Source organism: Belonocnema kinseyi, chromosome 8 (genome assembly GCF_010883055.1).
Source record: "Belonocnema kinseyi isolate 2016_QV_RU_SX_M_011 chromosome 8, B_treatae_v1, whole genome shotgun sequence".
NCBI lineage: Eukaryota > Metazoa > Arthropoda > Insecta > Hymenoptera > Cynipidae > Belonocnema > Belonocnema kinseyi.
The window spans coordinates 115,587,644-115,602,431 of record NC_046664.1 but is presented as its reverse complement, the minus strand read 5'-3'; the positions used below and the strand labels follow the sequence as shown (position 1 = coordinate 115,602,431).

The 14,788-nt window shown below is 34.6% G+C and overlaps 1 protein-coding gene across 1 annotated transcript in view; it reads left to right on the top strand.

Annotated features, from left to right (window-relative positions):
* The window catches only part of LOC117178664 (serine/threonine-protein phosphatase 6 regulatory ankyrin repeat subunit C), a 400,971-nt gene that overhangs the window by 160,635 nt on the left and 225,548 nt on the right, over nt 1-14,788 (top strand). The window contains exon 7 of the mRNA XM_033370089.1: nt 2,100-2,483. Coding sequence (XP_033225980.1) covers nt 2,100-2,483 — 384 coding nt within the window. The remainder of the gene's footprint in view (nt 1-2,099; nt 2,484-14,788) is intronic.

Below are 14,788 nucleotides of genomic sequence, written 5' to 3'. Positions count from 1 at the left end.
CAGACTGTAACCACCTATCTCACGGTTGTGAGACGTGGTTATGGCTGAAATTTTACCGCGTTTCGCTGGAAGCGGGTGCAATTATTCAGATTAGCACCCGCTCCCGGCGAAATCCTGCGGTTGTCCTTATGACAAATTTTTAATTATATATATATATATATGTGTGTGTGTGTTTATATCTTGTTTATTTAGGGCCTAAATCTGTGCATTCATGATAGAAGGGAGAGACCTCCCATTCCCGAACAAAAATCTCCGCGTTGTTTATAGAATTTTCTATTTGGTTTTTTCCCATTCTCGCGGTATACGACCGGTATCTCTGAAGTCTTTTTGAAACTGACTTAAAGGAGAATGCTAGAACCACATGTTAGAGATAGTTTACAATTATGGCACATTTTCTGTAACCAGAAAAATGCAACGAATGAGATTTTAAGAAAAATTTCTTCTTTAAAAACCTTTCAAAACCAGTAAAATCGTCTAAATAAACCGTCTAAAGAGCTTAATTTGATAAAACTACGCATTTCTAGAAAGACAGGCAAATTTTATAACAATAAGAACAGTTCAATTTTGAATTTTCAACTAAATGCACAAATAAGATAATTAGTTGATGAAATAAATAATAAATAAATGAATATACACCGCCTCGGTTTTGACCGGGCACTGGTCGGGGAATCTGGCTGAGATCCGACTTAAAACGTCACGGTGAACTGACGGGATCCCGACTTCAATACCGGCTACAAAGCGGTTAAAAAATGTGGCTTAAGGTGAGAAATTGGTAACTTGTTTCGTCGTTAAGGGGTTTGGAATAAAACTGTATATAAAAAAAGTGTCTGATACTAATGTTTCTTATACATATAACATTTACATTTAATCGTTAAAGAATCATGTAAAATGTTACGAACAATATTTAACTTATTTTATTCGTTGTCCAATTATTTATTCTGAAATAATTACCATATAAATAAATTGCAGTCTCTTTGCAACATTGCATTGAGTATTTAAAAATGTATTAGGAATCCACTTAAATTTGCCATTAGATGTGCACCCACAAAAACAACTAAGGAAATATTTTCGGGTGAACTTCCGAAAAGGGTGTATGTCCGATTTTCTTCAAACTCCGTATGCTTATGTATTTTGACGCGTTTATTACGAATATGATAGTGAAAATTGGCCCAAATTTAATTTTCATGGTAAAATCATCGAAAACCCATAAAAATAACCCCTAGGTCTTTTCCATCGCCTCGTAGGGGCGGGAAGGCATCCCTGTGACTGATCACAGAAATAATGTAAAGTCCCGAATACCCCATTTCCAAAGGCTTCTGGGTGCGGAAAGGAACCCCTTTGATTTGTCACAGAAATAATGTCAAGTTGCACTTCTACCCCTTTTCCAACGTTTCGTGGGTGCGGGAAGTCAGCCCTGTGACTAGTCACAGAAATAATGTAAGGTCGCACCCCTACCCCTTTTCCAACACCTCGTGGGGGCGGGAAGACATCCCTTCACCATTTAACTCATGCCTCGCACTGTGCGCGCATTTTGGTATCTGGGATGTTTTAAGGAAGTTTCAATACGAAAACGTGCAAAATTTAATAAATCTCCCATGGATATCTGTTTGCGCTCACTATGTTTGTACACGCATCGTAAAGTATTTAAGATTCGAGAAAAAGATGTAATGCAAAAAAAAAGAGAAAAGATTTTAATAAGATTTGTAAAGATTACGAATGTCAGAAAAAACTGAGCATCTTGCTAGTAGTTGAGATAGTTAATTACGGTGCTTTTAAATTATAAACAGGTGGTGCATTCTCTCACTCAGTTCGATGTAAGTGCATGATACTTATATCTAATTATTGTTCTTATTTGACTTGAAAATGTGAAGAAACAAAGTCCAAAGTAATTTCAGTTTCGCAGTGTCTCCGTAGAGTAATTTTAATAGAAGGTTTGCTTCGTGTTTCATTGACATTCTTTTGTAACTAACAAAGATTAAAAAGCAAATTTGACCTATGAAATTCTTCATTGCGTCAATATAAAGGACATTAGTTGAGGCGAAAAATATATTTCAGCGGTTATATATATATATATATCAGAGGTTTATCACTTTTTTCAGGGGGAAGGGCAGACTTCCCTTCACATCGCGAGTGCTGAAGGTGACGAAACACTTGTAAAGTATTTCTATGGAGTCAGGGCTTCTGCTTCAACAGCCGATCATCAGGACCGTACACCTATGCACTTGGCAGCTGAGAACGGTCATGCTTCCATTATCGAACTGCTTGCCGATAAATTTAAAGCAAGCATTTTTGAGAGAACCAAAGATGGTTCTACGTTAATGCACATCGCCTCTTTGAACGGTCATTCTGAATGTGCCACCATGTTGTTCAAGAAAGGTGTGTATCTTCACATGCCGAATAAAAGGGGTGCGAGGTCTATTCATACTGCAGCGCGGTACGGACATGTAGGAATCATCAGTACTTTACTTCAACGTGGGGAAAAGGTATGTTTATATAATTTTAGGTAATCTAACCTTGGAAAAACTGACGCGGCTTTGTCATTAGGAGTAATTCACAAAATACGTGATACCTTAAGTGGGATGGGGGTTCTTTCAAAGTATCATTCTCCATGTTGAGTGCAATAGAAAAATCACCACGCAGGGGGGGGGGGTAATGTTTCTGAAAAATGTGTCACGTATTTTATGAATGGCTGCTTTGCATTTTAGAGACACATCATTCAATGCTGTTAAATAGATGATGATTTTGTGTTACAAGAGGTTCAGAACAATAAAAATATTGACATCTATATCAAAAGCATGATATAAATAAAAAAAGGATATAAATAATGTTTTTGTCTCCTGTAAGAGGATTTCATTAACCAAAGTAAATCCTCTGAACCTTTATTAAGCGAAAGTTTTTTTGGTAAAAAGCCTTGAGTAGATATTCAATTCGATTTATTTTAAACAGAAAATTACAACTTTAAATGTATAAATAATGTTAAACGTAAAATAAAATTTTTCTAAAACAAGTTGTTAATATTATAAAAAAATGATTCAAAATTAATCTAGCGAGAATAAATATTTAAATGGAAAATTGTGAACATTCTGGATTTCAGAGGAGTGTACAGAGTATCCCAGAGTGAACTCACCTATTCCAATGCCTCATAACTTTATTCCTAAAGTTCACATCAGTCCAATTAACAGCCCGTTAGAAAGGTCAGACTTGGGAGATTTTCGTCATGGTTAAGTACACGCCAGTCGAACGTGTTCAAATTTTCCAAATATGCATTCAAAATAATTAAACGTTTGTGGCAACCCAGCGTGCATTTCAAAAGAAAAATGCCCTGAAAACAGCTCCTAACAGAAACACGATCAAAAGTGTGTACGATAAGTTTTATGGTTCTCTAAGCGATTGGTCGTGTGCATATAAGCATCGCCTAAGAAGTTCGAACGAGAATTTTGAGTTCGTAAAGCAGAGTGTCGCTTCTAACTCAAAAATGTCTACAATGCCGTGCTGCTAAACTGGATGTGTCTCGATCGACTCAACTTCAAATCAACGCGAATAATTCTCTGCAGAGTCGATAAAGACATACCCAGTTCGGCAGCACGAAGCTGCAAAGACATTTGTGGGTTTTGGCGAAAGTCCGCTTTACCAGCTCGGAATTCTCGTTCGGACGCCTTGGACGACGTTTCTACACACCCAACCAAAAGCCCACGAAACCAAAAGCACAAAACTTTTCGAACAAATTTCTGATCGTTTTTTTTTTTTGTTAGGCGCTATTCTCCGGACATTTTCCTTTCGGAACACATGTTGGACTATGAAAACCACAACATCTATATGCTAATATGGCAGTATAGTGAAAAAATTGTTTGTTTATAAAGCCTTCCATTGAAAACGGTTCGTTGTACGAAAAAAAGTTCTAGTTTTGCTCAGCAATGCTGAAAATGATTGTATAATTTCAGTTTGTGAATATCCAATTAAATTGATAAACAAAAATTTAAACAAAAATTGACCCAAATATTGAAAACCTACCCAAAATAGTCGTAATCAGGGAACTTTTTTGACCTTTTGAAAAAGTATAATCTCGGGGTAATATGATTTTATATAAAGGTGTGAGTTGCATCCAAATTGAAATTCGCTTTAATTCCGGGGAATCATTCTTGATGTGACACTGATAAAAATTTGTCCTGGACGTAACCCCCAATAATCAAGTGCTCACATAGCAGACGCTTTCGAAGGTGGTAAAGTAAGTTATTCTTGTGCTTCTGGTGACCGATACCTACAAATATATACTTATTTACAACTGTAATATTATTCGTGTATGATTGGCCATCGAGGACAGTTCAAGGTCGAACCTACAAAATTCATCGATAACCAACTAAATTACGGTATCTTTAGGTTTAAGTGGTCACTGAATTCGAAGCTGGTGTCTGTTTGATACCTGCAGGTCAGTATCAAGGTCAGTTCAATCTCAAATCCACAAAATTCATCGCTAACCAACTAAATCAGAGTACTTTTAGGTTTAAGTAGACATCTTGAGATGAAGGTTAAAAGATTTTAATGGTCAAATTTGGAGAAACCTGAAGAGTTTTTATGTGGGTTCTCTGCTGTTTAGAATTTCTTACCTTGTCGTCATTCAAGAATGCTATAGTATCAGGTACTTTTTGACTAATTTTAATTTAAACTCGTCTAATACAGTTTGAGAAACGCTTTAAATTCAGTTGAAGTGGTTTCAGCGCGAGGGGCTGGTCACTGAGATTTCATGGGACTCCCGTACTTACGGAATTCCCTGTGGCGATCATTAGGAATCTCTGTCATCAACTACGCTGCTGTCCCTTGTTTAATCCCTTTGTTAGTCCCAGTAAGTCTCAGTTGGTCTCAGTAAATCACGAGAAATCTTGCTCTATCCGGTCGGTGCGGCGCAATTCCTTTCGGAAATATTCGTATCTCTGTCGGGAACATTCGGGAGATCTGTTTCAAGTATATTTTGAAAAGTTTTTTGATGATGTATTAAATTAGAATTTTGCCTGCATTTTCTCAAAATATAACCTTCTTTGATAATTGCTTTTCAAAATGCTTGCTCGACAAATGCACGAAACATCGATAAATGGAGGTTCGTTTCGCACAAACGTACATATCTGTAAATTTCAAAAGAAGCATTAATGAAGTGGAAAAAGAAGAACAACACAGTGAATTAGTGGCTCACTTCTGGAACATATTAGAATCTGACGTAAACGATGTAATTCCAAAACATGTAAGGAATATATTTTGCTTCCACAAACTGGACAGGGAGTACAAATTTTGAGAAATTGACGAGGAAATAATTGATGAATTCGAAAAACATGCTGCACAAGGAATTGCACACCCTTCTGGAGAAAAACGAAGGGTTAAGAGATTACTTTGGGAGATTTTACAAGACACCTCAAAAATGCAAATTCATGCTGGGTGAAAGGATGCAAATCAAGTGAATAATAGAACATGTTAAATCTACAAATGAAAAACATTGGAAGAATAAACCCAGAAAGAACCCAGATAATAAAATTACTACTTGAAATGAAATTATGGTTCAGCAAAATCCATCCGCTCCCATCAGGGTTCCTCTAGGAGTTGATCTGGTCAACGAAATGAAAAAAGTTGAGTCTGTCATTGTTTCTTTTATTACGAACAAAAAGAACAATCTGGAGCCTGAATTACAACAAATTTTAAGAACAGAAACGAAGATTGTAATTAAGTGTGTGTCCGATACCGTAAATCCCTTACATGATTTCAATTATACAGCTCACTTTACGTGTCCTATTTGCGACACTGCAATACAAATTATTAAGACAGTCAACACTAACAACAGTAGTTGTAAGTGGATAATATCTAACTTTCGGAGGCATGTTAATGCGCATTTAGGAATAAAGCTGAAATCTAAAGATCGCAGAGCCTGAAATCAAACTTCAAATTCCTTGGTCCAATCTTATTCTAAGCCTAACAGAGATTGTGCACCAGAAGGTCAAATTGAGCCAATGGTTCCTGTCAATGTGTAAGTTGAACCGAACTCTATTGCAAACACGCCATATTTAAAAAAAAATTTCAACGACAATAAAAACAGTGAGGAAATGTCTGCTATAAATTTGCTATATTCAGTCGGTAATGAATCCAACCTCATTTCGTCGACTTCTCAAGATCCTGGTCCAAAAAATTATATCAGTGATAACATCGATCTTCAAAATTCTTCATTAAAGGTTCAAAGTGTTCAAAGCTATCTGGAGGACGAGTTCACTCCATGTCCATGGAATTATGAAGAAACTTAGACGCAGAATGGTCAAAGTCAGCAGAGTTCTGTACAACCAATTGCTTTAAGTTTAAGCAGTGGTCAAATTGTAAGCACAGATCTAAAAACTTTAAATGAAAATTCGGGGGAATGAGTCTTCAGTCTTTCCTTGTTTTGCCTGTGTTTATTTGGCACTGATAATAAATTCTATACTCAGGATGTAAGGAACCGATGGAGATTTATTATTCAAAACTTATTGAACATTTCAATACGCGTAATGGGGATATCATCAGATGGAGATCCTCGATTATTAAGAGAAATGACTATTGAAAGTTTTTTAGAAAGAGTGATCCTCAATTTTCAGCTCTGCATGATGATGGTATCATCTTTCCCGGATTACATTGCAAAAATAGTAACAGATGTTAATTTTACCCAGGGCTCACCTCACTCTGTCACAAAATTAAGAGCACTTCTATTACCTAATTATCATGACATGCCTATGGGGAATTTCATGGCTTCAATAGGTCATATTAAAATATTGATGGGAACTGTTGTCAAAGATAAGCATGGCATAAACGAAACAGATATTTCATTGAAAGACAAAATGAACTTTGGAGCAGTTATGAGACATTTTATCCTAAAGTTTGGGCTCTCTTAGAAGAACACGTAGCAGTTTCTACCATGGCTTTTTAGCAGTCAAACGTGTGAGAGTTTTTTTCGACAGCTAAGATCAATGACTACTACATTATGCACAATGGTCAATTTCAGTATGCTAGATTGTATTCACAGAGTTGCTCGCATTCAATTTCAGTCTGACATTTCAGTTAGTAAGTTTGAAGATTGCAAAACCTTAAATTTTCCTAGAATGAAGCATTTGGGGGCTTCGTTTGAATGCCAAGACACTGATTTTATGTCTGAAAACTTGATCTGCCAGGATTATATTAGTTTTTCGAACAACGATGAAATTATAAAAACCCTGAATATGGCCAAACTAGATGCACATAAGATGATTTACAGTCTCGGTATAAATATCGACATATCAATTGCAGATTTAATTGACTTTCAGTTTATTTCAACAGATATCGAGGTCTCTGGCGAGAATAACGATGTAGATGATGAAGTCATAGAGAATTACGAAAAAGAAGTTGATAGCACATTCAGAATGTTCGATTATCAAATAGATAAGTTGCGGACTCAGACTTCCAGATCTGAGTTACTGCAGGACCTGTCAATATTGTCAACTGTACAAGGCCACTTGGAATTTAGAGATTATTCCGAATTAGGAACTAAGCTCAAGGAATCTTGTCCATTCACACTGGTAACAGACTCTGGAGAAAGGGAAACAGTTGTGCGCAAGTCTTTGATCTGTTGGCTATTGAATCAAAATCCAGGCCAGTTAAGTAGTCACAGACTTCTAAGCGTAGCCTGAATATGATTCTGGAAATTTGTCTAACTTATTGGATACTCAAAGCTCAGATTATGCTAAAAGAAGTGACCAGTTAGAAATTGAATAATGGAGTATATTTCAACGCATTGATAACGAAAAATGCCTAGTGGGTCATGTTCTTGGATTTGCATATTTAAATAAAGTCTCAAAGAAAGTAAGAGACTATTTTAGCAATTATGTCAATGTTAATGGTAATAAAAAGGATGTTGGCGTTCTGTGTCAATGGTTTGGAGTAACACAAAATGAACATTTAGTACGGACTAACGATTTCGTGCACGGCCGTATTAGCATTACAAATTATAAGTTGACCATCTCTAGTCCAGTGATTTCTGAGAGTGGCTTATCATTAAAAAGAGGTGTCTTTTCTCAAACAAAGCATTTACATTAGCTTAAATGCCTAGTCTTCTATCCTCTTCCAAGCGAAATAGCATTATTATATTTTTTCGTATTGTATACTTCGATACTTTCGTATTAACTTGAGTATTACTGATCATTAATGACGACTTAGAGAAGTTCTTTTACAATGCGAACTTTAGCAATTTTAAAAATTTTAAGTGATATCTGATTGTGATACGCGATATAAATCAAGTGATATAAAAGATATGATATAGGATAATATGAGATCAATACGACCTTTGAAAAGCATGTATTTTGATTTATAAGAAGAGATTATTTTTCTGTTAAATATTATTTAAAACTATTTATTAGATGGATAATATTTAAATATAAAACTTTATTTACGTATTGAAACAATGAACAATTTTAACCTTTCATTAATATGAGTATTATTTTTCTTTATTATGCATAGAAAAATTATTTTCTCCACTGTTAACGTTTTTCTACCTTTCAACTTTTAAGTCTATTATATGATGTAACTGATATGATATCAATTTTAATATGTTTGATCTTTTCACTAGGATTAGAAATACAAGTTTTTCAGTTATATTAACGGCTTTAAAAAGTATGTGCCTTAAAATTGTATTTTCCTTTACACATTTACGGATAATGTTGATTATATAAGCAAATGTTTGACTATAATACTTGCATTACGAACTAAATCCGAGACCATATAGAGAAAGATTGGTATAGTTTTTGTTAATTCAAGCATTATTTTTCTTCCATGATTACAGAAAAATTTCTGTAATTGGGACGCCAAATCATAGGCAGAGAGATGCAAAGCTTTTTTCATTGTCTTTGCAATTTCTGCTAATGTCACTTAGACAAGTCGAACAAATGATACGAGGAATCCAAGAATGGTCAAGACTTTATTTTGCGCCACCATAACAATTGATGTACATATTTTTTTAGCATCTGTTAAAGACCTTCTATTTTTGGGTATAATGTATCTACTATATACAACACAAAATGTATCTCGACTATCGAAACGTGGCATGGTAAAGGAGAAAAGGTGGTTTAAAAGGATATTTCCAAAAAATTAAACTAATAAAATGTATACCGGTTCTTGTTTTATTCCAATTAATTGAAAATAAATGCATCTTTTGCACCTAAGAAGTAGCAAACCGCCACCATGAGTGTACTCATATCGAACGAAGTTCTGGGGCCTGTGCCTTGCTATGAAACTGCAGGTGGTCTAGAATGTTATTTTTTGACGATACTTTAAACATCGTAAAAGTTCGAATCGAGCCCAGGATTGAGATTGAGTGCCTATCATGCCTCATTCAACTTTTCTATTGTTAGAGATTACAGCCTGTTTAAAGAAATTAAAAATTATTAAATATTAAGGAATTTCAATATAAAATTCTGCATTCGATTCATTACATAACGACGCGACGATTAAAAAAATATAGAAGAAAATCGGTTAATCCGTTAAATTTCTAGAAATATCTTTTTTCTCTCTTCTCTAATTGTATGAAAAAAAATACTGAAAAAAAAGAAGCTGCGCCGCCCCGCAATGGAAATTGTTGAGTCGGAAAAGTATGGAATTTCCATTTTTTTATTTTCATTTTCTTATTAATTTTCATTAATTCATTAATTCATTTCATTGTTTTATTTTTATTTCATGATTTTCGTTTCATGGTGATAATTTTTAATTGAAAACTTTGCAATCATAGACAATCATAATTTTCCTATCTTTTTTTTGCATCTATATTTGTTACACATATAACTGCTTGCGTCACAATGAATATGTTCTTGGTCACAATTGATTAAATTTTTTACTTCAAGTACATTTTTCTAAAAACATTATATAATTATTTAAACAATTATTTATTGTCTATTTTCCAAACTTGTGAGTATTGAGCTAGATATGACCACTTTTTTAATTGTTATCCCATGCAACGTTTTGTTGAATAATTACATAATTTTGATACATTTTTTTAAAGTTTAATAAATTTCTATTTGTTTAAACAATCTTTATTTGCTCAATCATTTTGCATACAATAACTAAATAGTGTTTTACATGACTGTATCGTGTAAACAACGAATAGATGAAAGACGTTTTAACTGTTTAAGCAAATATAACTTTTTAAATTACTTTTTAAAATATACGTTTGAAATCGTATTTTCTGAGTTAAACATAATATTCAATGAATTCGAGGACTAGTAAATTCTGCTAAAACCTTAATGTTATTGTTTATACACTTAATTATTGTTTTTAAATTCTCATAATTTATGAATGAGAAAGTATTAGAATTGTCGGAAATTTGACACCACAGTTTTTCAACGGATCTCCACGTTTCGAGACCCCCTGAATCCGAAAATCAAGCTGTCACGATGGCGTCTGTCTGTCTGTCCGTCCGTCCGGCCCTCCGGCCGTCCATCCGTAAACAGGATAACTCTCGAAAAAATGAACGAATCATATTCATCTTTAGCACACTTTTACAGGTCCCAAAAGAAAGGACGAGTTCGTGAACCAGCCATTTCTGATAAAAATGCAAAAAGTGAGCGCATTTTGAAAATTTTTTAGACCACTTTTTTCTGAATTTGAAAATTCTATGTACGGATGTTTATAGTATTAAAAAGAACAAACAATTTATCCTTATGACTTTTTCGATAAAAAGAAAATTTTCAGAGTTATAGCGTTTTCAAAATTTTTTTAATCAACCGAAAATCAAAATTTTAAGCCAAAAAACGCAAGATATGAAAAAAAAGGCAAGAAAAGAAAAACATCTCTTTTTAAAAGCCCTACAAGATTATCATAACAAATTTTTGGATTTTCTTCAAAAATCGAAAATTCAAATTTTGATTGCAAAAAAAAATAATGGAAAATAAAAAATTCCATTTTCTAGACAAACTATGTAGGATGCGAAGAAAGGCGAATTAACCAAAACTGTTATCCCAAAAAAGATCTACAATTTCGATAAGAATCACTTCTTGATAGGACGCGTAATTTTTGTTTTGGTTGTGAAAAATAACGTTGAAACGAAAATAAAATTTAAAAAAGTGTAGAAAAAAGACGAAAGTTACGAGAAAAAAATTCAACAAAACCTGTTCACAGATTTCTGTTGGAAATCGAGCGCGCAGGGCGAGTGTCATGATGAGAATGTGTACCTGAAAGCCTACAGAGCTTTGAGAAACTTAATCTTTGACTATACTTAATTAAGTAAACAATTCAGAATATGAAGACGCATATAAATACTGCCATCTAAAAGAGATCTTTTTGATAAAGTTTTTAACAAGCATTCAAAATGCAAAGAATAAATATCCGAGCGCAAAGCGCGACGTAACCCATTATCGAGCACGAAGCGCGAGATTGAACCGCCGCGCGCCCTATGCGCGCTCAAACTTGCGAGCGAAACGAGTCGCGCTTGTAGCGCGCGATGAGAATGTGCCCGCTTAGCGGGCACATTTTTTGTTTATATTTCCGTCAAATTAAGTATGGGTGGTTTACATCAGGAAAACAACGTCCGCAACAAACAGAAAACAACAAAATCAACAAAAAATTGTTTAGGATAACAATTTAAAAAAAGTGGACATCTCTCCTTTACTTTTTAGAAATTTTGAAAATAAACAATAAATAATGGTCTGAATAATTTTATGTGTTCAGAAAAAATGTATACTTTAAACAATGACAAACAATTACATTTGAATCAAAAAATACCATTCTTTTTTCCAATTTTCGCGATTAAATAATTGTTTAAATAATTTGAATTTGCTTAAACCATTGCAAATTGTTTTTAAAATCGTGAAAAATTCCGTACTATTCCGATTTAACAATTTCCAATTCTTGGCGCATGATATTTTTCAGGATTTTTGTCGTGGAATTTGAGAAGAGACGCATATCCATCATTTGTACGGGCCATATTTCTAACTTTCTTGCATTTTCTTCTGTCTTTCGATAAAGAACACGTGAAAAAAAAGATTAGGGAAAACGGTTAAGATCGTCATTAATTAATTATATAATTTTAAAAATTATGTTAATCAATAACTTTTATTCATACTTAATAATTAATTTAAATTTAATAACTAATTTTCAATAATAATTTTTAATTACGACAGGCACTAAATCTTAATCTTGGGATCGATCCTGGGCTTACGATGTTTAATGTATCGTGGATAAATATAGTCCAATAACACTAATGTTGATTGTAAGAGGGGATCATTATTGACGCGTGATTTAGTGTGGTCGATTCAACAGTTTCTAATTCTGGGCGCAGCATCTTTTTTCATTATTTTTGTGCATGATATGCACACAATCTGAATCCTGGACTCGATCCGAACTTTCACGATGTTTAAAGTATCGTCGAAAAAATAACACTCTAGACCACCTGTAGTTTCATAGCGAGACACAGGCCCCAGTTCCCCTTTCATCACGAGTACACTCATGGTGGCGGTTTGCTACTTCCCAGGTGCAAAAAATGCATCAATTTTCAATTAATTGGAATAAAACAAGAACCAGACCATTTTTCGAACAAAGTCCTCTATTCAGTTCTGTATTTAGGCATTTATAATTTTTGGTTGAAATATCAAATCAAACAATTCAAAATTGTAGGAGAAAACCTTGGCAGAGTAATACAAGGGCTAATATTCAAGCCTGTGGAAGCACCTTAAGTACCCTATTCATTTAATCGTTACAATATCGGCCGCTACTTCTCGTATACGAGGTGTGTTAAAAAAGTAAGGTGACTTTTCAATTTTCGCGGGCTACGTACATTCAAGTTTTAAATTTTTTGTTTTGTTGTGTTGGTGCACTTGTCACGATCATATGTTCACAGTTTTGACTATATAGCTCGTGTTGTTTTTCTGGCAGAGGCGTAAAAGGTTAGAAGGGTTTGGTGTGCTCGGCGATTTCCTTCTTTCGAAAAAAATGGAGCAAAGAGTTTGCATTAAATTTTGTTTGAAAAATGGAATCCAGTGCTCTAAAACTCTTAAAGTGTTGACAGTTGCATACGGTGAGTCTACTCTGAGTAAGAAAAATGTGTATAAGTGGTGCAAGCTGTTCCAAGAAGGCCGAAAGGATGTCGAAGACAGACGTCAAGTTCGGTCAAATGTGAAGGTTTTGCTCACTATCTTCTTTGATTACCGTGGCGTAGTGCATCAGAAATTCTTACCAGAAGGTCATACGGTCAATAAGGAGTATTAGCTTCAAATTATGCGCTGTTGCGAGAGGCGATACGCAAAAAACGTCCGGAACTTTGGAAAACAATTCGTGGCTTTTGCATCACGATAATGCACCTGCTCACTCATCGTTGCTTGTGAAAGATTTTCTGACCAAAAACAGCACCACAGTCATGCTTCAGCCTCCATATTCACCGGATATTTCCCCCAGTGACTTTTTTCTTTTCATAAAACTGAAGAGACCCATGAAAGGACATCGATTTTCAACAATTGAGGAGATAAAAACTGCATCGCTGAAAGAACTCAAGGCTATTCCGCAAAATGATTATCAGAAGTGCTTCGATGATTGGAAAAAGCGTTGGCACAAGTGCATTATATCTGAGGGGGATTACTTTGAAGGGGACAACATAAATATTGAGGAATAAATGAATATTTTTTTAGAAAACCACAAAGTCACCTTATTTTTTGAACACACCTCGTATAGTTTGTGCGCCCGTACTGAGGCCCGATCCAGGCGCCGTGTCGGCCATTTTTCAAATATGATAATAAAGTTTATACTTGAGAGAGAAGACATTGAACTTAATTGAATTAAAATTTGTAATAAAACAAAAAGAAGGTCTAAAACATATTTTTACCATTTAGGTACGACCTCTGTGAGGCCCTATACTGAGTGGCATGTGCCTGCGAATCTTCAGTCGACTTGTGTACGCAGTTGCGTAAACGTCAAATCACATGCTTGTCGCATTTCAGAATGACAGAATGCACCGATCCAAAATTGCGCATTACATTTTTTACAAAAACTTCAATATCCATGTTCTCAACCCATCTTCATGATTCGTAAAGTATATAGTGATGATTCTATGAGAAATACTCAAACTAAAGAGTGGTTTGGGCAATTTAGAAGTAGTCATGCTTGAGTGGAAAGTGACTCTCACTCTAGCAGGCGCGCAATGACCAACTCATGACAATGTCCCCTTTTCTTGTCGACCAGAAAGGTGCTGTTCATCATCAATACGCTCTAATAGGTCAGATGGCGAAAAAAACATATTACAACAAATTTCTAAAAAGATTGCGTGACGCAGTAAGAAGAAAACGTCTGCATTTCTGGGATCCGTGACAAAAAGACCAAACGATCAAGCGCCCGCCAATGAGTGTCGCGCTCCGTGAAAAAAGCCCGCGAATCAGAGGGAGAGTAGGGGCGTGGTTAATGGATTTTTAGTTTGTAATATTCTCATGCTGCATTTGAAGAAAAGCACTCCTTTAAGGTATTAAGAGATAGCGTTACGTGTACTAATTTTATTAAAATATGTTTGTTGAGCTTGTGTTTGAGTTCGACATTTTTTTACAATATTTTTTATGAGTTTAAAGATATTATTCTAGTATCAGCGATAGAAAAATCACCAAATAAATTGATGCACAAAATATTTTGCTGTTCAATTGATGTATATTGTGGTTTGAAAGATTATTGTTACAATACTTAAAATAATAATATAAAAAAATAGAATGAAGATTCGTACTTTTAATCATACTTAAGAAAGTATGTAAAGATTGTAAAGATAATAAGCAGGTAAGTATGGCTAGTAAGT